Raw genomic sequence first — 22,219 nt, forward strand, 5'->3', positions numbered from 1 at the left:
TGCTAATTTATATAATTTCAAAGTTTATCTAAATGAAGTCGAGACGTCATACTCACCTTTGTAGCCTACAAGACAGCACTTTTGACAAAAATATTAAAGCAAAACACAAAGCTGAGCTTTAAAAGCACGATAAGTAACTCGAATTATTAAAGTGTCTAAAAGTCTTCTATTTGGTAGCTTTATCACTCAAATAAAGTAAATGTAGTTAGAAAATAAAAAGAGAAGCTCTATTTATTTGTTCAACAGCCTCCGTTTAGCTTTGAAAACTGTTTGGTTGCCGATAGCAACGAGAGGGCGTTACCAATTTGACGGACAGCTTCAAGAGACAATCAGCGCTTTTTCATAAAATGAAACTGGAGTCGTCTTACAGCGTTATCCGAAACCTTGACGCTTTTGTCAGGTGAACTTGCCTCCTGGCCGACATCGCACACATTCCTCAAGTCAAATTGAACGCTAACAGGTCAGTGATAAACCAAACCCTGATATAAGGACACAGTACATTTTTATATTACACATGATATTGTATGCGTGCTGTGCTAAACTTTGATTCAGCTAATATTAACTAAATATTTTATTTCACTTTACTGCACTTAGTTATGATGGAGTCAAGCCATTTACATGGCGTACATGAGACAGACCCCAACTCTACATGGGTCAACCAGTTTCAATCAATGGAAGTAGACAGTGTGGAGTGTCTCAGAAGAAGAATCAAATATTACTTCATGAATCCTTGTGAAAAGTACCATGCTCGTGGACGGAAACCATGGAAACTTCTCCTGCAGATCATTAAAATAGCCATTATCACAGTCCAGGTAACTATGATGTAAAAAGTACACTTAATGTATTGCATCCTCATTCTGACAAGCATTTATTTTCTACCTCAGTTGGTGTCGTTTGGGCTGAGCAACCAAATGGTTGTAACTTTTAAGGAAGAAAACGTCCTGGCATTTCAGCATATTTTCTTGAAAGATTTTGTCGATGGGGGAATCGCTACATATGCTCTTTACAAACAAGAAGATGTTTATGATCACATAAGATATGTAATTGAACAGGTGAGAACGGTATTGTTCTTGATTTCCTTTAGGAATCTTTATCAATGCTTAGTGGATATATTTTGTTTTGACCGATAATTCACTTTTTTCTTTAAATGTAAATCATTCATGGACATCTGTTATACTGCATGGCTGTGTGGTGACATTTACAATGTGTTTGTGAACTTCGGACATGCTGATTCATGTGGTCATCTGTCTTGCCGCACTTGACTTGTTTTCATTTCTAACATGACTTTAAATGTTCTTTCCCAGTATAGACATCTGCACAACACAACAGTAGGAAACCATGAATATGAAAAAAATGGCTCTGCCTACACACCCTTGTCTCTGTGCCAGGAGTTCTACAGAAATGGCAGCATCTACCCTGGCAACGACACTTTTGAAATTGATGCAAATGTGGAAACGGGTAAAGTGCTTACTGTAAGAGCAAAAATGTTGACATATCAGTCCAAAAGTGATTGTGGATCATGGCTTGCCTCATACAGATTGCATTGACATCTATCCAATGAATCGGTCGTCATCGCCAGAGGTTGTCCCACAGTTTGAGTTGGACTTTAAAAGGTATTTTGGGTTTGTTTGCAGTGTGATGGTATAAAAATCACCCAGTTAATCTATATGGTCTGTTTTTCAGAATGCTCTCAATCAAAATCTCATTCGCTCTCAAAGCCATCAATTTACAGACAGTCAGACACAGAGAGCTGCCAGACTGCTATGAATTCAACATCCTTGTACGCTATTTAACTTCCTACTAATCAGATCTCTAAATATTAGTTTTGGGACTTTCTGTACCACTATAATGTGCTGCAATATATGATCTGAAATTGTGTTTTGACAAAGGTAATGCTCATTTTTGTACAATATTGCCAAATCGGTGTCTGCCAGTGCATTATTTGACAGTTGTTGTTTTTTTTTAAAGAAACATTTGAAAATTCCCTTTAACATTACAAAACACTGTTATCCACAATTGTAATGGTGCATATATGTACTGTATTGGGAAACATTTCTTTTAAAGCAGCAATATTACATAGCAGCATTTTTCATACAGCTCAATTATTGGCTATCATAGATTGTGAAGATGTTCCTAATATTGCTGCTATCATGTCCTTGGCTCTCGGAGGACAAATCTATCTGTTTTTCAGATCACTTTCAACAACGGAGCACACAGTGGCAGGATAAAGGTGGACCTCGAAAATGATGTTGAGATCAATGAGTGCAAGGACTGGAAAGTAACCGGAGCATGTATGTTCATTTGCTAAGGTGACATTCAGTTGTTTACTTTACGGATTAAAGTTACTGTATTACTATTGTTTGTTCTTTCAGCTGCCAAAAGCATATATTTGACCCTGATGTTTGACTGCCTTATCATCATAACATGCATTACTTCCTTCGCTCTCTGCTTACGCTCAGTGTTCAGTGGGATTCAGCTGCAGTTTGTAAGTCAACTACTTTCACAATTTAAAGGACTGATGGGACCGTTCACGTTAAATTCTAGATTTCATTTTGTTTTGCTTAGGAATACACACACTACTACCAAAACCAGAGTGGGAAAGATGTGCCCTGGTCTGACAGGCTGGAGTTTGTTAATGGCTGGTACATCCTGATCATTGCCAGTGACTTGTTAACTATCACTGGCTCTATTCTAAAGATTGATATTCAAACTAAGGTAATGGGCATGCAGTTACGTAGGTGCCATCCATATTTGACAGCCATAAACTTTTATTACCCACTGAAAGCTTCTCAAGTCACCACTCAGGTTGTTGTTGTTTGTGTTCTTCTTGTGGACACTAAATTTGAAGTCCTACTGCTCCATCATTCATGAACAGATCGTCTTGAAACTTGCTAGCTACGTAGCATGGGCCAGTATCGTTTGATCTTCAGAGCCCGATTTTTTTTTATTTTTTATTTTTTTTATCAAAGCTAATTATTTAATTGCGTGTTTATTGTGACTTTAGGTTCTGAGTTAGCCAGTAGAGGACAGTGTGGATTTAAAAATGTTGCCTGTAGATTACAAGTTGCGTGGACACAACAACACAACAATAACACAAAAGTGCATGTTTCAATAAACCTTTATTTTTCACCTATTTTTAGGTCCTGACAAGCTATGATGTGTGCAGCATCTTTCTTGGTATTGGCACCATGTTTGTTTGGATTGGGGTCATCCGCTACATGGGCTATTTTCGCAAGTACAATGTAAGAGTTTGAAGGTGGATTTTCCTGCTTTTTTTTTTTTTTTTAAACATCAAAAATGAAGTTGTACAATCTAGCTTAATCTATCAAGAAATTCTGCCATTAAGTATATGTGGATTCAGATCCGAGGTATGAATTTCCAACATTGGTATTAGAAGTAGATGTCGATTGCTGTGGTTTGATGCACTGGAACATGGGAAACATGTTTTTATTTTTTTCGCTCTCATTTTATTTTGTCAAGGCAGCACTTACTGTACCTCTTCAGATTCATGCAGGTATTCCTTTGTTACCCCTGCTCTAGAAGATAAGTGTATGCTTAGTTTTGATTAGACTTTTCCTAGTCATTATAGTCCTGATTACTTCAGGTTTGTAGTTATTGGTGTTTTGCCCCAAAATGGAACTTTAGTTCATTAGCTCATTGCCCAGTTCCGGTGTCTCATATTTTATATGTTGACTCTGCACACTGATGTCCCATGTAAAAGTTTTATGTAAACCAGACAGGTGACTCTAGCTGCAATACACCTGCAATGTAGGTAGTAGTAATCACAAGCCATTGTAAGATTGCAATTATATGAAAGCAACAAGGCAGATATTATTACATTATTTACAGGGAATGAACACCATTTTCCTGTATGAATGTATAGTTTGATTTGTAAGACGGTTTCCTTTTCTGAAGCGTTAGTGAGGTACAAGATGTGCATCAGCTTGCCTAAACACATTACCTGCCATACAATGAACACGCATGTTAGAAATCTGTCTCTAAAATTCTATGGGGTGAATTTCCTTTGTCCCAGCTGCTTATGTGCTCATTTGCCCCCAGATCCTCATCTTGACTCTCAGGGCAGCTTTTCCAAATGTGATTCGTTTCATCTGCTGTGCTGGAATAATCTACCTGAGTTACTGCTTTTGTGGATGGATTGTCCTTGGCCCATATCATGAGAAGGTAACGCTGTGGTAGCACAAACCAAATTCAGAATTTAATTCAAACGCGCAAAGCGTGGCTATTCCTGGTTGCAAATATTAATGGCGGACAAACAACATGACAATATTTTCCCCTTTTTGCTCTCTCCCAAAGTTCCGTACCTTGAATACTGTATCTGAGTGCCTATTCTCCCTGATCAATGGAGATGATATGTTTCCCACCTTTAAAAATATGAAACAGAAGAGCAGCCTGATTTGGATGTTCAGCAGGGTCTACCTATATACCTTTGTCTCCCTGTTCATCTACATGATCCTCAGTCTATTCATCACTATCATCACAAACACCTACGACACCATCAAGGTAGTATTTCTGCTTTCCATTAGCTTCCCTTGTATGAACCTTTAAGAAATACTCAGTCGGGTGTTCCAATAGCATTCTCATTACTACAATGACTGATTTGCAGCAACAGCAAATGAGTGGGATTCCTACATCTGAACTCCAGCGATTCCTTTCAGAGTGCAAAGACCTCCCAAACTCTGGAGTTTACAGACTTGACAAGAATAGTTGCTTCTTGCAGTGCTGCATGAACAAGTAAGTCAACAGTATTGTTGTAAATTAGTGAAAACCTTCAAAGTTCATTTCATACAATTCTCAGAATAGTACTAGTCACACCTGTAAAATGCATGATGCTTCCGTGCCAACCAAGGGCGTAGGTTTGGTCTCATTATTTGTAGGGACGATATAACAACATAGCCTGCATGTACACTTTTTGCTGGGGACAGGACATTAATAAAACCAAACAGATTGCGTGAACAGGGGTCAGAGCTACATTTCTCAGGATATTAATTGTTAATTGATAGGCTAAATGATCAATGCAAAATAAATCTCTAAACTAACTTTCACACCGCAAATTTATGACTTCTTAGTCTGATAAGTTTTCTGAAGTCTAGTCGAATAATTTTCTCCATCTTGTTTTGAGTGTTAAGGACTAGTTTCAAGAAATCTGAGTGACATTTTCTTGAAGCGCTGGCAGATATTTCCACTTATTTCGAGTAGATTTACACCTAAAAAAAAAAAACAACAACAAAAAAGAACAATCGATGCACTGTTTGATTCAAACCTTTGTTTTCAGAAACTACTAAAACATTTTGAAAGTTTCCAGAATGCATTTCTGGATTTTATAAGCGAATTTAAATTGCAATATTTGAACATAAATTATATTAACAGAGAATAAATACAAACCTGTTAATAATCTCTTCACTATTCAGGCATGCTAAAAATAAACATTTGTCTTTAGTGGTGTGTTTCCCACCTCCACAACACTGACGTCTTTTTACATTACTTACAATGGCTGCTGCTGCTGGCGGAAAAAAACTTCTAACATTCCTCGTTTTTGAAGGGGGCGGAGGAGGCGGCATGTTACATTTGTGTCGAGGCTATGGATACATGTGTGTGGGAAGGTCAAGTCATCAGCCAATCAAACGTGCTTTTGAGGGAGAAAAAATGGACTGGCACACTGAACAAGTGAAAAGGGGTCAATGTAAGTCTGAACATAATTGAAGTACGTCACTTAATAATGGTAGGGTCAATTATAGCCTTACAACATATGGGAAGACAATCTAATACCCCTTTCCCACTGGCCAAAAAACCCATGTCAACCCACTAACAATCGGCTTTTGGTGGCTGTGGGAAAGGTGCAGCGACCTGCCTCGACCCGTGTCAATCAACCCGCGAAGCGACCCGCGTTAAAATCACCTCGGCTCTGATCGTCATGCAGTGTGAAGGCAAAACCCCGGGTCAACAGTCAACACCCTAATCTACGTGGTGACGTAGGCTCTTACGTGATGCGTCATAACAACGTGCCAATCGCCTCCCATTTAACACACCCCACAACCGTAGTTACGTCGATGCTCATAACAAAGCTAGTAGAAGAAGAATTCATGTCGCCTACGTTGCCTCAGCACAAGCAGAGTGTTGATCCTTTGCTGCATTTCGATCATTTTGAGTGCAGTAAAAAGCATGAAAACAGACAACACAAGCGGAAAGGAGGCTTCCATGTTGCTCTGCATTGTTTACTTCCTTGAACTGAATGAATCGGGTCGCACTTGTCAACGCGCATTTTAGCATGGTGACGTCACGTAACCTTACGCACGGCTATGAAGCGTGAGGGGTTAGACGGGTGAAAAAAAACCCCAAAAAAGACGGCTTTTTTTTGTCAATGGGAAAGGTGCCAAATCCCAATTGCTAGTGGGTTGCATCGGCTTGTAAAAAAACGCACGTTGACCCACTAGTTTCAGTGGGAAAGGGGCATAAATTACCTATATAACTGAACTCATTATATAATGCAAATAAGGTTGCTTAAAAGTTGGTGGAGACAATTTGAGCATCTTGAAAAGTTGGTAGTGTTATGTCCCTACCCTCCCTATGCAAACCTACGCCCTTGGTGCCAACGTACTGCCAACTTTTTTTTTTTTTTTTAATGCAATTGCTAGCCGTTTTACAAACTGAGCCCATCCTGTGTTTGTGAAACATAGCATCTGGCACATCATGTAATTCTTATTAACAAAAAAAAAAAAAAAAAAAAAAAAAAAAAAAGTTAAAAGTTAAAAACCACGTAAAAACTTAACAGTTAATATAGTATAAGAGCAACAATGACGGGACTCATGAAAATGTTGGTGATTCACCGTCCCCCACACATATTGAAGGCCTCGGGGGATAGTCTGCATTCATACCACTAGATGTCACTAAATCCAAACTGATCCTCTGTCATTTCAGGTGCAAAGAGCATCACGAGAGGTTGACTTCAAATGAATAGTGTATCCAAATTATTGAAAATTACAGTAAGTGAAGAAAATCCCTTTTTAGGTTTGCAAAATTGTGAATAAGCAAGGAGAACAACACTACATGAAACATTTGTCACGTTTGCACAATGAAGGTAAAACTCATTTTGTTCATTTTGTTTTTGAATACAAGGAAAACAAGATGTGTAAAATAAACATTTGTCCAGATGCTATTTCAGTATTTTCAATGAAATGTAAAAACTGTAAAAAGCTGTATTGGTATGTAGCAAAAGATTCCCCTTTAAATTTTGTAACGCTACTACTAAATGTCACTTTGAATGCTTGAGTTGAGATTTGCACATAAGGAATCATTGAATACATAAGAATAAAATGATTTTATTTTTATCTGATGCTTGTTTTGAGACCTTTTCAGTTTGGCGTTCAAAGATATATTTTTTTCCACCAGTGAAACTCCCATAGAAAGTGTGGCCTTGAAGAAAAATAGTGATGGCACTTAAATATGCAGTACATGCTTAAAATACTTAAGATAAAACTTGTTTTATGAATGGCAAAGAAACATTTGGCCCAGACACACTTTAGTCCAGGGGCAATACAGTACATGTCCCAATGACCATTTGTTAAATTATTTGAAAACAGGAATAAAATAATGTTTCAACACTCAACTCCATATAAGTAGTATGCCAAAACAGGAACACTAGGTTGGCATTAATCTGAAAAGGCGGCACCAATCCCAAAAGATGTCCAGGTTTGTGCGTTTGCATAAGGGCAGGGATCTTCCAGTGACCTCCAAAAGGAATATGTCAAGTTCATAATTCCCTTCTTGTTTCATTTTGCTCTATTTCAATGTCATTTAGAGGCACTATCAAAAGATGCTGACATTCATGAGAATTTGCCACTTAAAAACTCTGTGTGCAAGTGTTATATTTCCAGAAAGTTACCATTTGCCAGTTGCCGGTATAATTGTCTCTATGAACATGTGAGTCTTTCACATGATTGACGCAAGATTAAGAACATTTTAAAAATGAAACAAAACAGGAGCATAGCTGTTCAATTTTGAATCCTAAAATATTAAAGATTGAAATTTAGTTCCATACGTCAGTCTGGTTTGGACTGACTGACGTCAGACGGTGGTACCACTCGCTGCTCTTCCATCCTGTTTGACTGTGAACGCAAGATGAGACTAAAGAAATCCTCATCTGGGACAGTTGGTCCACGTGTGGCAGAGGGTGGCGCAGCGCACCTTTGGTCATTCAGTCTGGAGCCCTTAAAAAACAAGAAAAAAAATCATAATGCAAATTTGCATCATGGTGGACTTCGTTACTGTTGCAGGAGCATTTATCAATGAGATCAATTAAACTTTTAATGTTAAATGTGGAGGGTTTTTTGGGACACCTTTTTCAATTACAAGGTTATTGTTAAAGCAACTTTTGCCCACCTGGCACTTAACTAGCATGTCAAAGAAGACATCATCCCCTTCCGGTTGGCTAGCGCAGGTCTCGATGCAGTTGTACTGGGAGGGTGTGTGAGCTGGGTCTGCACAGGAAATGGGGCCTACGAGAAGACAACAGCAAAAGCATAAAAGCAACTGTAAAAGCGAGTAGTGGGGAGGAGTTCGGATATCGTCTCTCATCACCTTGTGAGGGCTCTTGGTTTTCGCTGGAGGTGGAGGGTGTACTGGGCCGGTTGCAGGTGCTGAGTCTCAAGCCAGGAAAATGGTTCAGGCTGACTCGTTGGTCGTCCAGGCGACGGGCCTGGGAGCTGGCCAGCAGCTCCAGGAAATGACCAGGATCCTGCAAGGGTACCTCGCACTCCAGTATAGCTAGGGACAGAATCAGTAAAAACTGATTACTGTATTTTGTATAGCAAAATACATAATTAATGGATGCTTTGACTGTTTATAGTCACTTTACAACAAAGTGTAGGCACATTGGGATTGTAGATGTTGATATTTAAAATATTTTAATTAGTTTTTCACAAATCACAGATGCAATGATCATCCCTGATAACGTGTCTAAAAAGTAGGCCATCAGAGCAATCACAGTAACTCTAAGTCTCAAAAGAAGGGATTTGGTGTGGAGTATTATGTTATTTCAGTGATTTACAACATTCAGTAAGTTATGGGAAAGTTGGGTGGATATTTTGCATTCACACCATAGGGAGCCAAGTTAAATGACCGTATGGCACTGTCATTAATGAACTGAAGAGTACAGAAACTTAACTGTAGTATGGTGTGAATACAAATGTTGAGACAAAGGGCAGACTTACATTTCCTTTCAGCTACAGGTGGGGTAGATGAGGGAGAGGAACTGGCAGGCTGATGGTTTGAACCATCTAAAAGAGTGCACCTTTGGTCATCCATTCTGTTTCCTTGGAAACGAGAGAGAAGGTCGAAAAAGCCATCCTCCCCAATTGTGTCCTTAGATGCTGGCTATAGGAAACAAAATTTAAAAAGAAAAACCCAACTTCAACAGACTTCAATACTAATACTACTTGTCTAATGTGTACAGTAACAGAACATATAAAATGTGTCAGATTTCAGGACTAGTGTGACAAAACATACAGTGCCTTGCAAAAGTATTCGGCCCCCTTGAACCTTGCAACCTTTCGCCACATTTAAGGCTTCAAACATAAAGATATAAAATTTTAATTTTTTGTCAAGAATCAACAACAAGTGGGACACAATCGTGAAGTGGAACAAAATTTATTGGATAATTTAAACTTTTTTAACAAATAAAAAACTGAAAAGTGGGGCGTGCAATATTATTCGGCCCCCTTGCGTTAATACTTTGTAGCGCCACCTTTTGCTCCAATTACAGCTGCAAGTCGCTTGGGGTATGTTTCTATCAGTTTTGCACATCGAGAGACTGACATTCTTGCCCATTCTTCCTTGCAAAACAGCTCGAGCTCAGTGAGGTTGGATGGAGAGTGTTTGTGAACAGCAGTCTTCAGCTCTTTCCACAGATTCTCGATTGGATTCAGGTCTGAACTTTGACTTGGCCATTCTAACACCTGGATCCGTTTATTTTTTAACCATTCTATTGTAGATTTGGCTTTATGTTTTGGATCATTGTCCTGTTGGAAGATAAATCTCCGTCCCAGTCTCAGGTCTTGTGCAGATACCAACAGGTTTTCTTCCAGAATGTTCCTGTATTTGGCTGCATCCATCTTCCCGTCAATTTTAACCATCTTCCCTGTCCCTGCTGAAGAAAAGCAGGCCCAAACCATGATGCTGCCACCACCACGTTTGACAGTGAGGATGGTGTGTTCAGGGTGATGAGCTGTGTTGCTTTTACGCCAAACATATCGTTTTGCATTGTGGCCAAAAAGTTCAAATTTGGTTTCATCTGACCAGAGCACCTTCTTCCACATGTTTGGTGTGTCTCCCAGGTGGCTTGTGGCAAACTTTAAATGAGACTTTTTATGGATATCTTTGAGGAATGGCTTTCTTCTTGCCACTCTTCCATAAAGGCCAGATTTGTGCAGTGTACGACTGATTGTTGTCCTATGGACAGACTCTCCCACCTCAGCTGTAGATCTCTGCAGTTCATCCAGAGTGATCATGGGCCTCTTGGCTGCATCTCTGATCAGTTTTCTCCTTGTTTGAGAAGAAAGTTTGGAAGGGCGGCCGGGTCTTGGTAGATTTGCAGTGGTCTGATGCTCCTTCCATTTCAATATGATGGCTTGCACAGTGCTCCTTGAGATGTTTAAAGCTTGGGAAATCTTTTTGTATCCAAATCCGGCTTTAAACTTCTCCACAACAGTATCTCGGACCTGCCTGGTGTGTTCCTTGGTTTTCATAATGCTCTCTGCACTTTAAACAGAACCTTGAGACTATCACAGAGCAGGTGCATTTATACGGAGACTTGATTACACACAGGTGGATTCTATTTATCATCATCGGTCATTTAGGACAACATTGGATCATTCAGAGATCCTCACTGAACTTCTGGAGTGAGTTTGCTGCACTGAAAGTAAAGGGGCCGAATAATATTGCACGCCCCACTTTTCAGTTTTTTATTTGTTAAAAAAGTTTAAATTATCCAATAAATGTTGTTCCACTTCACGATTGTGTCCCACTTGTTGTTGATTCGTGACAAAAAAATTAAATTTCATATCTTTATGTTTGAAGCCTGAAATGTGGCGAAAGGTTGCAAGATTCAAGGGGGCCGAATACTTTTGCAAGGCACTGTATATTTTAAATCCAGACTGTAAGACTTCAAAGTAATCCCCTAGTCTAACACATTTCCCCACTTTTCTGATACGTACGCCTTAATGTACTCCTCGACAACTATGTTGTAATGGCGTCAAGATGATGTCCACATCTTCAAAACAAGTACAATTTCTGAACCCCATTAGCATAGGAACGTTAAAAAAACAAAACAAAACGTGCTTCATTACATTGATGTTATTAACAGTTACGACCTATCGGCTACTCAGTACACAGTAAGCATAGTGCCACCACGGTTTGTGCTGGAAAAACCTGGACTCTTCTGAAGAACTGGGTGAAGCAAACACTGTAGCAGGGGCGTTACTAGGTTTTAAGAACAGGAGGGGCTTAGCACCCAGGAGCTGCACAGGATGTAAGTGAACATAGCGTACAAGCACAACATTTGTAAATCGCACAGATTACATTTTGGGCACATATGTAACAAAAATGGCTGTAATTTCAAACCCTGAAAAATACTACTAATTAGTTGAATTTAGGTAATATCTGGGTCTGGCTAATTTGCCTTACACACACGGACACAAACGTATATCCAAACTTATACATGCATACAGTACAGGCCAAAAGTTTGGACACACGTTCTTATTCAAGGGTTTTCTTTATTTTCATGACCATTCACATTGTAAATTTTCACTGACGGTAATAAAACTATGAATAACCATGTGTGGAATTATGTTCTTAGCAGAATAAAAGGTGAAATAACTAAAAACATGTATACTATTCTAGTATCTTCTAAGTAGCCACCCATTGCTCTGATTACTTTTTTCCACATTCTTGCCATTTGGGGTTGGGACCCTCATTTGTGTTGCATTGAATGAGGTGTGTCCAAACTTTTGGCTTCTACTGTACGTGAATGAGCTCAGCTCCTGTACTCTCCTATGCATAAAGTGAGACACACAGCTAATGCTCCAGAAGGAAGTCAGCCTAAAGATAGTGGTAAAAAAAAACTTAACTCTATAAACAACCTGAACCTTCACAATGCATTTCAGACTAACTAGCTAGCAGCAATTACAGTTGTGGTCAAAAGTTTACATATACTTGTGAAGAACATAATGTCATGGCTCTCTTGAGTTTCCAGTTATTTCTACAACTCTGATTTTTCTCCGATAGAGTGATTGGAACAGATACTTCTTTGTCACAAAAAACATTAATGAAGTTTGGTTCTTTTATGACTTTATTATGGGTTAACAGAAAAAGTGATCAAATCTGCTGGGTCAAAAATATACATACATGGATCTGAAAAAGTGAATCATTGACTTGAACAAGTCAGTAAAGTCACTTGGAGCCATTTCAAAGCAGCTACAGGTCCCAAGAGCAACAGTGCAAACAATTGTTTGTAAGTATAAAGTGCATGGCACTGTTTTGTCACTGCCATGATCAGGAAGAAAAGGCAAGCTATCATCTGCTGCTGAGAGAAAATTGGTTAGGAGGGTGAAGATTCAACCAAGAATCACCAAAAAGCAGATCTGCCAAGAATTAGAAGCTGCTGGAACACAGGTGTCAGTGTCCACAGTCAAGCGTGTTTTGCCTCTCCATGGACTGAGAGGCTGCCGTGCAAGAAGGAAGCCCTTGCTCCAAAAGCGGCACCTTAAGGCTCGACTGAAGTTTGCTGCTGATCACATGGACAAAGATAAGACCTTCCGGAGGAAAGTTCTGTGGTCAGACGAAACAAAAATCGAGCTGTTTGGCCACAATGCCCAGCAATATGTTTGGAGGAGAAAAGGTGAGGCCTTTAACCCCAAGTACACCATGCCTACCGTCAAGCACGGTGGTGGTAGTATTATGCTGTGGGTCTGTTTTGCTACCAATGGAACGGGTGCTTTACAGAGAGTAAATTGGATCATGAAGAAGGAGGATTACCTTCAAATTCTTCAAGATAACCTAACGTCATCAGCCCGAAGATTGGGTCTTGGGCGCAGTTGGGTGTTCCAACAGGACAATGACCCCAAACACATCAAAAGTGGTCATGGAATGGCTAAATCAGGCTAGAATTAAGGTTTTCGAATGGCCTTCCCAAAGTCCTGACTTAAACCCCATTGAGAACTTGTGGACAATGCTGAAGAAACAAGTCCATGTCAGAAAGCCATCAAATTTAACTGAACTGCACCAATTCTGTCAAGAGGAGTGGTCAAAGATTCAACCAGAAGCTTGTGGATGGCTACCAAAAGCGCCTAATTGAAGTGAAAATGGCCAAGGGACATGTTACCAAATATTAGCGCTGCTGTATGTATATTTTTTGACCCAGCAGATTTGATCACTTTTTTCTGTTCACCCATAATAAAGTCATAAAAGAACCAAACTTCATGAATGTTTTTTTGTGACAAAGAAGTATCTGTTCCAATCACTCTATCAGAGAAAAATCAGAGTTGTAGAAATAACTGGAAACTCAAGAGAGCCATGACCAGGGGTCGCGTTAACCGAATATTTTCCGTCGTTGACCGATTTTTAAAAACGGTGACGGAAAAAACTGAAGTCCATCCGTCATTTTGACAGGTTGCAATTCACACCCCATACCACAGGGTGGCGAGTGGGCATATTAATTAGCTATTGTCTCTCTTGATGCATGACGTCGTTGGCCTTACTCGGAAAAATGTCAAGGCAACTGAGTGTCCGAAGTTTCTTCAAAAAGCCCCAAAACGACGATGGTGTTGATAAAAGAGGTGAAAAAAGAGGGACTGCACAAGCGGGCACGCAATGGCGTACCGCACGCAGGCTATTTTTAGACCGTGACGTCGCATCGTAAAGCGGGAGTAAAGCCGAAGTGGGACATTATAGACCCGCCCTCGCATAGACCCAACGTAAAAAGTGCTACTTTTCTCCGGTAATGAACATGCCGATCACGCATAGCTTTTTTGGAACTTGTAGAAATGACTCTAGACATTATGACACATGAAGGATGTTTTCTTCATACGTTTCCGGAAACCAAAAACTCGAGAGGAAAAAATGTGAAGACCGAATCAACTTGCGCGGACTTTAACACCAGCTCGGCGAATCCATTCACGTTTCATACACAGTAAACATTATGTTGGGTTGGCATGGTCTTTCAGAGGACAAAGAGGTAAGCCATTTTTATATTTTTAACATTCTTTTCGCGTAACGTTGTGCTGTACTGCTTCTGTCTGACAATGAATGACCTGAAAAGAATTACCAATGGTATCTGACTGCCACTGTTACCGTTTCTGTTATGTATATAAAATAAAAAAAATTAAAAAAAACCTTTAGTAAGGGCTAAAGTAATTAATAATAATAGTAAATTAATAATTAATAGTAAAGTAAGTAATAAGGGCTTGTGTAAATAAATTATAGAATTAAGATGTGTTATCAATGAAAAAATTAAAAGTGTTCGTTGGCTGTCACTGAGTAGCATTTGCGATCGCTACACAAAGCTAACTAAATTACCCCCAAGAACCGTAAGAGGCGTAGGACAACGGGTGGATATATAAGAAAGACAGGGCTGATGGTAAAGGATAGCTTGTTGAAACAGGAGAATGTCATTGTCAGTCGCGTCGATAAAAAAGCTAAAGCTATGCTTAGGTCGGCTCGTTTTTTTCATCTTTTTCAGCCTTCGACACTAAAGCCATCTCTTTAACTGAACATTTTTATGTTCTTCCACATCTTTGCCAGTGAATTTGGCACCAGGCACATCATTTTCGGAGAGAATTGGTAGGTTTAGCTCTGTAAACATCTCCTTCGTACACGATTTCCATTCATTTCCTATTAGGGACAAACGGTGGCTACCTACTGGGGCCACAGTCAGCTGTTTTTGTCACGGCGGAGAAAAAGTTACTTACTCATCTGCTTGATGTGTGATGGCACGGTGTGGATTCTCTGTTAAGCTTGTTTGGACAGAATATTAATTGAAAATGAATGAAAACTAAATACTATTGAATATGTTGAAGCGGTATGCAATGTTAAGAGTCTTGTTAGCTGGAATTGCTGTGTCCAGCCGCTGTAGCTCTGCTGCTCTTTGTGAACTGTCTATTCAAGCCGGAACGCGCGCGGCTCTTATGTGTCTCTGTCACATGACTGTGTCGTAGCCGGTAACGCGCTTGGCCAAATGGACACACAAGTACGGAAAGTGAATTATGCTAAACAAAGGGTCACCACAATGTCATTATTATCGTTTTAAAAAATTAAGTGACAGGTAAAAATAGATATTGACCGGATTTTTATGACCCTGTCAGTCAAAATGACAGACAAAGAAAAAGTCTAGCGCAACCTCTGGCCATGACATTATGTTCTTCACAAGTGTATGTAAACTTTTGACCACAACTGTAAGTAGCAGCGTTATTTTAGAGCTGGGATGTAACTTTTGACTGCAAAACATGGAGCAAAAAAACTTCATGTCCATCCTTCATCCATCTATTCACGTTCATGCTATGCTCTGTGTGCGTTAGAGGTACACGGAAAACGCCTACTGGAGTTTTAGTGATGTGGGCGTTCTCTATACGAACAAGTGGAATGGATTGGATAACAACGCGCTGAAGGGACTCTCTTCCTTACTGTATGGAGTGAGGGGAAACTGACAGATTTATGATCACATTTAAGATAATAATGACAAGTTATATGATTATTGATTTCAATTAATATTCTAGCAACTTCACAATGAATGTGTCAGTATTTTCTTTGTGTGTACACATACGTATATACTGTATGTTTTATGTGTTGCTGTATGTGTACAGTTGCCTTAGTCCTAATAGTACATAGGCAAGCCACTGGATTTAAAAAGTACCTGAGGAGACACTGGTGGGTCCAAGTCAGGACCTGATTGATCTGACAGGCTTTCGTGCTGGTTTTTTGGGGATTTGTTTTTATGTTTCTTGCTTTTTAGTCGGTGAAAGAGGAAGAGCTTAGTTGAAGCCTTTATTGTGTTGTTTTTTGAAGACTTTGAGATTCGGTCTTCCTCCCATTCCTGCAAATTTCATTGTGAAACAGTAATGTTAAAGACATTCAGAATTGTCAAAGTATTGCCTAAATCTTATGATGTCAATATGCTTTACACATTTATCCCATTTTACACAAACCTGATGAAACGATGAATCTCCAGAATGTTTTGGACTCGTGTCCAGGTTTTCCGCACTTCCTTGCCTCCTTGATGGTGACTTAGTCCCTTAAACACACATTTAGCCAAATGTAATGTAGAAGTTTAGATACCACTTTACCATCACAAACAAAGAGTGAAAGGAAAATGTGTTGTTTGCAATAATGAAAGCAAGGTATTTAGTACTGAATGAAATAATAAAATTATGACTATTTTATTTTCAATATCTCTGGGCAATTTAAAAATATTTTGTACAGAACAGTTCGGAACTATATTTACCTGACATGTTGAGGTAACTCTGTTGGCTTACTGACAGAGATGTGTTGTTAGCTTTGCTGAGGATGTTGGAATAGATGTTGGACTTTAAACCCACAACTAGCCGCAGGTCTGACAAATTCATCTGTGCAGTAGCTTCGCCACTTTTGTCTCCAGTCTAAAGAAAATAACGACATAAATTGTAACGTGAAGTTTAAAAAAATAAATAAATAAATAAATAAACATCATACAGACTTAGAGTCGTGTTGAATCCATGAACTAAAATATTTGGCAAAAGTTCCGGTACATAAAATAAAACAATCCTTTAGGGGTTTTGCTTTGTATTGGGTTTTCCTTACTAATTATGGCATAATATCAAAGCAAATAATGGACATAATCAGAAAACACACAAACACCAATAAAGATGCTCTCAAATTTTGGTGTGGAAAGACACATTCATTCTTTCACTTTTGTTAATAGTTCAGCCTTGGCAGATGTTCCAAACGCTCACAGATTAACACAATGAATCCAAGTTATTGTTACAGTAGCATATGAATCAGATTTTTAAGCCAAGTCTGTTTTAATATACTGTTCGTATGTGCAAGTATAGGTTTAGTACTTGAGTCTATATTTATCACTGTTTACTGACTGAACACGAAATGGAGATGTTGTTAATACATGAAGACAAAGCAGAAAGATCTAGTCAACAGTAATCATTCACCTCTTTGGCAATTTCCAGATGTTTTTCCGCAAAGTGCATAGCTTGCTCGTGGTTCCCCAGGGCAGTGTGGGCATTTCCTAGACTCCAGTATGCCCTTCCCTCACCAATCCTATAAGAGGAATACAGAAGAAAGCGGGTTAAATGAGATTACATATGACAGAGTGCTTCACTGTTATTCATTCAGCAATTATTATGACAACATTCATTGGTTGGGTTCTCTCCCTTTTAGAACGCTTGTGTTCCTCTAACAAACTAATGGTATTTTTTTTTTTTTGTACCACTGTTTTCTGATAACATGTCAAGGTGTTATTCACTAAAACACTGAGCAACAGTTCAGTTTTCACCAAGAAGGAGCTGCCAATAAGCAATGTACTGAAATCATATGACAAAGACGGTAATTTTAATTCTTAAATTGTTCCCAAACAAAGACCAGTAGTATCTTAATGTAAATTAAAATACAATTTTTTTTCTTGTTTTAACTGTATGGGCCTTACCTGTCGTTGAGGTCCTGAGCAATTACCAGATGTTTGAGGTGATAATCAATAGCTCTTTCATAGTCCTGAAGGAGTGTGTAGGTGTTACCCAGACTGTAACAGGCTTGGGCTTCCACTGCCTTGTCTTTTAAAAGCCGGGCCAGCTGTAGAGTCCTCCTAAGGACAAAACATACAAGTCGACCTGGTCAAAGAATGTCTCAGGTGCAGGATAATTACAGCCATTCACCCCACTCCCTCAATCTTACTACTTTATTATCTTCTGAGGTCTTCTCTTTAAAGGAGTCACATCAACAATTCATATTTTGAAACTGAGCCATCGTTGGTGACAATTTTATTGCCAAATGTATCACATTTGATACACCTAAAATTTCATGATTTTGAAACTAATTCAGAATTTTGACACTTCTTTTTGAAAAAAAAATAATGGATGCAAGTCAACACATGTACTGTATCTGCAGGCTCCGTGAAAAAAACAAACAGGATTTAGCAAGGGTTATAGATATCTGAGCGCTTATTACACATATTCATTTTGACTTTTCTTTTTACAAATTTGAAAAAAAGATTTCATTAGGACCTTATTTTTCAAATTTTGGGATCCTGTGATAATTACTTCATATTGCTGGCATTAAAGGGTTAAAGCAACAATAGGTAACTTTTCAACCTTTCTAAAAATATTTTTATAACATTTGTGATAATATGTCGACTGACAACCAGTTGAATGACACCTCTTTTATATATTGAGGGGGTCTGTATCGCTTTCACCGACAATAACTGAGGAGGGTGGCAGGAACAAAAAAAAACTACAAATGCGCTGACTGTTTTACGGCATATGACAATTGCCCCCTTTCCCCATTCATTATAAAGACAGAAGTAGATGCGAACGCTTTCCCGCAAATTCTGTAAAGATGGCAGAAAATAGACAAAAATAGACAAAACGTTTTGTTTGAAGAGGGGAAAAAAAGGAAGGCTACCAGGATATAGAGAAGACACATTGGCCCAGTTTGCACTTGCTGGCGTGAATCCCCCCAACCGAACTCATTAGTGCTGATGAGTTCAGGTGGGGTGGGGGGGGGTTAGCTACACGGTTGCTAACCGTCATATGCTATTGTTTAGCCACAACAGGATTCGCTACCTTATTACTTTTTTATCCTTCACACAGCCGCTGGAAACAGAAATGTTGTTTTATCTATACGTAGGCGAGCGGGAGATTGATTTTTGATTGACTGATGATGTTACGACACTTTGCGGGTGTACCAGGTCTAGGTGATGTATTTGTGAGGCTCAAGTGTTTTAGATTTTGATTGAGTTTAAGCTGTACACATATCTACTATTTAATATAGACTGTGCAAGTCACAGAGAAAAATAAAACAACTATGCTTATTCTGTTGTTAAAATCAAAATAGAAAAAAAAAGTTTCAACTTACTTATAATGACTAGCCGCCATTTCAAATTGGCTGAGGAATATATGAGCATTGCCAAGGTTACAGTGCGCCCTCCTCTCAGCAGACTTGTCTCCAAACTCTTTGGCAATGAGAAGGCGCTGCAAAACATACAAGGGTTAATATTCATTTTATTGTTCTTCAAATAATTATGTATAAATGTGGTGGTTAGCATTCTGAAGTAGTCAAGACAACCAAAGGCATATAATCTCTTAACTGATAAATGTGACCTATTTTGAGATGATGACGCTGACTTTTGTTAAACCCACCTTTTCATGTGCTGCAACAGCAGTTTGAAAATCACCCAGTAGATAATAAGTGTTACCAAGGTTCCCATAAGTGCGACCCTGAGCAGCATGATCCCCCAACTCCTTTACCAAAAGCAAGTTTGCCCTAAAACAACAACCAAAAGAAAGTCATTTTACAAAACGGATTCCAAAAAAAGTTGGGACACTATTCGAATTGTGAATAAAAACTGAATGCATTGATGTGGAGTGCCGAATTTCACTATTTCATTAAAAAAAACTAGAACATAAATGACAAACTCACTCACTCATAATACTGAGAAGCTTTCCTTAGGGCTATCCTTGCTTCCTCTGGAAACTCTCCTGGCTCTGTCCCAGACCAACAGATGCTTTTACCCTTGGCGTGGTAAACGTTCCCAAAATTATACAGTGCTCGGGCCTGCCCAACCTGCAACGTGCACAACAGATTTTCAGTGATGGAAGCCACAGTAACTAGCAGTGCTGTAATAACATACTTAAAATACACTGACAGAAAACCAGCTTGCATGCACTATGTGAGCCTGATGCTTGATACAACTGAGTTCACGTAGAGTTATATGGCTGTGACATGACTGTATTTCAATTACACATACAATTATTATTATTATAAAGATGTTTTATTAATAATATAAAAACAATAATAACTTATATTTATTATTATTAACCATAATATGCTCAATAATTAAGATATTAATAACAATCAAATTGGTCTGAACATTTTAATTTTAATAGTAAGTTTATTTCTATTATTCATACCACCCAGTCCTTCAAAACATACAGCAGATTGAATGAAGGACTGAAAAGGGGTTGAATATGTAAATTATTTTTTGAATTTTTGCAAAAGATGCAATTAGTATATACCAAACATGGGGACAAAAAGTGTAATGTATTAGTGATAAAAAGAAAAATGGGCACTGTTTGCTAACAAAAATGTTCAGATGAATGATTTGTTTTGTGTGGATAGAAGAATAGATTAAGTACAACCATATGTAGTGTGTAGTTACAATTAGAAATGCAAGCTAAAATACATAACTGCCTAAAAGAAGCCTCATGTTCAGTGTTCGTAAGTGCTGGAGCATTCTGTAGGCGTGGACGCATCTGGGATGGATCAACACTCAGTGGATAAGTGTATTATGGTCAGATGTGGAAATATTCCAACTTTTTCTGAATAGACAGCATGTGGTTTGGGCCAAACATGGATAGAACAGTCCACACAGTTACCAGATAAGTCTAGGGATGAGTTCACTTTCACTTTGGTATTTTTTTCTGTGATATGAGACAGCTCAGGAGTAAGTTTCTTGGTCCAAGTTTAACTGATAAGGTTAACAAAAGAAAGTTCCAAACTAATGCCTAGTCCGCATGATATATTTCATTCTTTCATGTTTTTCCATTTATTCATCTTCTCTGGTTATCCTCACAAAGGCCTCAGGGGTGTTGGATCATATCCCAGCTAACTATGGGCAGTAGGCAGGTTACACCCTAAATTGGTTGCTAGCCAATCACAGGCACAAGGAGACAACTAGTCACGTACACATTTGTATATTGGGGGCAATTTTGGAGTGTTCGATCACCCTACCATGCATGTTTTTGGGATGTGGAAGGAAGAGAAAACCCACACAGGCATGAGGAGAACATGCAAATGCCATACAGGAAGGGCAGAGCCCAGGATTAAACCCTTGATTTAAGAACTGCGAAGGACGTGCTAACCACTCATCACTGTGCTGCCTTTTTTACATTATTATTATTTTTTTTTTTTTTACCAGAAAGTTGAATGAAAAGCCCACGGAAATTTAAAGTTGTGGTTTATGAGTTTATACTAGTCCCAAGGTTGCTTCTCAATTTATTTGGGTTCCAAAAAAAGTGATCTGAATGCCAAATGAATACAGACAGTTAAAAACATTCAACGACACATAGATGATCGAAACAATTTAATTGTTATAATGGTCCAGCGTTTGCAATGTAAACACTCATGGTGAATAAAACAAATAAAATATTAGTAGCCAATTTGGACCAATTTCCAAAAGTACTTATTTCAATGCATTTTACCAAGCTACATACTTGTAAATATATCTGCAGATTCAACTTTTTACTCAAACTATGCTAATTAATATAGTATACAGTATTGCCCACCTTATCACACATAGCTCTGGTGATGTCTAAATGTCTTTGGCAACAAACCACAGCTTCATTATAGCGTCCTAAAAGCTTTAATGTGTTCCCAAGGTTGCCACTAGCTTTCGCCTCCCCAGGTTCATCGCCAATCGTCCTAAAACATATATTTAAAAAAAAACAACAACAACAACCAAAGAGTTTATAAAACTGAACAATGTGGGTATAATTATATTTGATTTATACCTTTGTCTAGAATTGATTTACAAAGGTTTTTTTCTCTAAAAAAATGTATTTAAATCTTATTTTACTATACAGTATTGTGAAAAACAAAATGATGCAACTTTGTGTTTTTATTGTTATTGAACTTCATACCTTGTGAGTGTAAGATCATGTCGATGGTACTCCAAGGCTTTGTTGTACTGCTGCAAGTGAAAGTAAGCATTGCCGAGTTGGCTATAGATTGCGCTGAGGATTTGGAGGTCCTCGGTTCCAACCTGGATGGCAGACTCAAAGAAAGACACACCAGCGGGATAATTACCAGCCTTACAGAGCCTTTCACCTTCGAGGGCCAGATCCAAGCATGAGGACTCCATTCTGCAGGGAAGAAAGGTGCATGGCTTTGATTAGAAAGATGATTGATCTTCATTTTCTCTGCAATAATTAAGGCTCACATCAGCCTTCATGTA

At 38.7% G+C, this 22,219-nt stretch overlaps 3 protein-coding genes across 12 annotated transcripts in view; 1 reads left to right on the forward strand and 2 right to left on the reverse strand.

Annotated features, from left to right (window-relative positions):
- The window catches only part of dnai3 (dynein axonemal intermediate chain 3), a 52,538-nt gene extending 51,732 nt beyond the window's left edge, over positions 1 to 806 (reverse strand). For all 9 annotated transcript variants that reach the window (XR_009063865.1, XM_057841328.1, XM_057841329.1 and 6 more), the window contains exon 1: positions 57 to 806. The gene's annotated coding sequence lies outside the window, so the exon portion shown is untranslated. The remainder of the gene's footprint in view (positions 1 to 56) is intronic.
- On the forward strand, positions 105 to 7,345 carry mcoln3b (mucolipin TRP cation channel 3b). Its single transcript, XM_057841334.1, has 14 exons — positions 105 to 460; positions 595 to 812; positions 885 to 1,052; positions 1,305 to 1,458; positions 1,538 to 1,613; positions 1,684 to 1,780; positions 2,192 to 2,291; positions 2,373 to 2,485; positions 2,566 to 2,715; positions 3,141 to 3,242; positions 4,060 to 4,182; positions 4,315 to 4,521; positions 4,625 to 4,752; positions 6,937 to 7,345. The coding sequence occupies exons 2-14, from the start codon at positions 597 to 599 to the stop codon at positions 6,974 to 6,976; spliced, it is 1,674 nt and encodes a 557-aa protein (XP_057697317.1). The 5' UTR covers positions 105 to 460; positions 595 to 596; the 3' UTR covers positions 6,977 to 7,345.
- The window catches only part of LOC130918984 (G-protein-signaling modulator 2-like), a 35,860-nt gene continuing 20,452 nt past the window's right edge, over positions 6,812 to 22,219 (reverse strand). Inside the window, exons 3-16 of one of the 2 annotated variants that reach the window (XM_057841332.1) lie at positions 21,906 to 22,127; positions 21,552 to 21,687; positions 19,691 to 19,830; positions 19,407 to 19,530; positions 19,123 to 19,238; positions 17,699 to 17,854; positions 17,205 to 17,313; positions 16,508 to 16,661; positions 16,212 to 16,297; positions 15,920 to 16,099; positions 9,228 to 9,390; positions 8,596 to 8,781; positions 8,398 to 8,513; positions 6,812 to 8,225 (exon numbers count right to left, since the gene is read on the reverse strand). In XM_057841332.1, coding sequence (XP_057697315.1) covers positions 8,058 to 8,225; positions 8,398 to 8,513; positions 8,596 to 8,781; positions 9,228 to 9,390; positions 15,920 to 16,099; positions 16,212 to 16,297; positions 16,508 to 16,661; positions 17,205 to 17,313; positions 17,699 to 17,854; positions 19,123 to 19,238; positions 19,407 to 19,530; positions 19,691 to 19,830; positions 21,552 to 21,687; positions 21,906 to 22,127 — 2,056 coding nt within the window. In that variant the 3' untranslated portion in view covers positions 6,812 to 8,057. The remainder of the gene's footprint in view (positions 8,226 to 8,397; positions 8,514 to 8,595; positions 8,782 to 9,227; positions 9,391 to 15,919; positions 16,100 to 16,211; positions 16,298 to 16,507; positions 16,662 to 17,204; positions 17,314 to 17,698; positions 17,855 to 19,122; positions 19,239 to 19,406; positions 19,531 to 19,690; positions 19,831 to 21,551; positions 21,688 to 21,905; positions 22,128 to 22,219) is intronic. The other variant, XM_057841333.1, reaches the window with a different exon arrangement.

This window comes from Corythoichthys intestinalis, chromosome 7, assembly GCF_030265065.1.
Source record: "Corythoichthys intestinalis isolate RoL2023-P3 chromosome 7, ASM3026506v1, whole genome shotgun sequence".
In the NCBI taxonomy this organism is placed as follows: Eukaryota; Metazoa; Chordata; class Actinopteri; order Syngnathiformes; family Syngnathidae; genus Corythoichthys; species Corythoichthys intestinalis.

What these genes read in the sequence shown, in the direction of transcription:
- mcoln3b (XM_057841334.1), top strand. Translation starts at nt 597, where the DNA reads ATGATGGAGTCAAGCCATTTACATGGCGTACATGAGACAGACCCCAAC. An exon ending in CTGGAAAGTAACCGGAGCAT is followed by an intron (nt 2,292 to 2,372) that starts GTATGTTCATTT and finishes TTGTTCTTTCAG; the next exon opens with CTGCCAAAAGCATATATTTG. An exon ending in GCTATTTTCGCAAGTACAAT is followed by an intron (nt 3,243 to 4,059) that starts GTAAGAGTTTGA and finishes ATTTGCCCCCAG; the next exon opens with ATCCTCATCTTGACTCTCAG.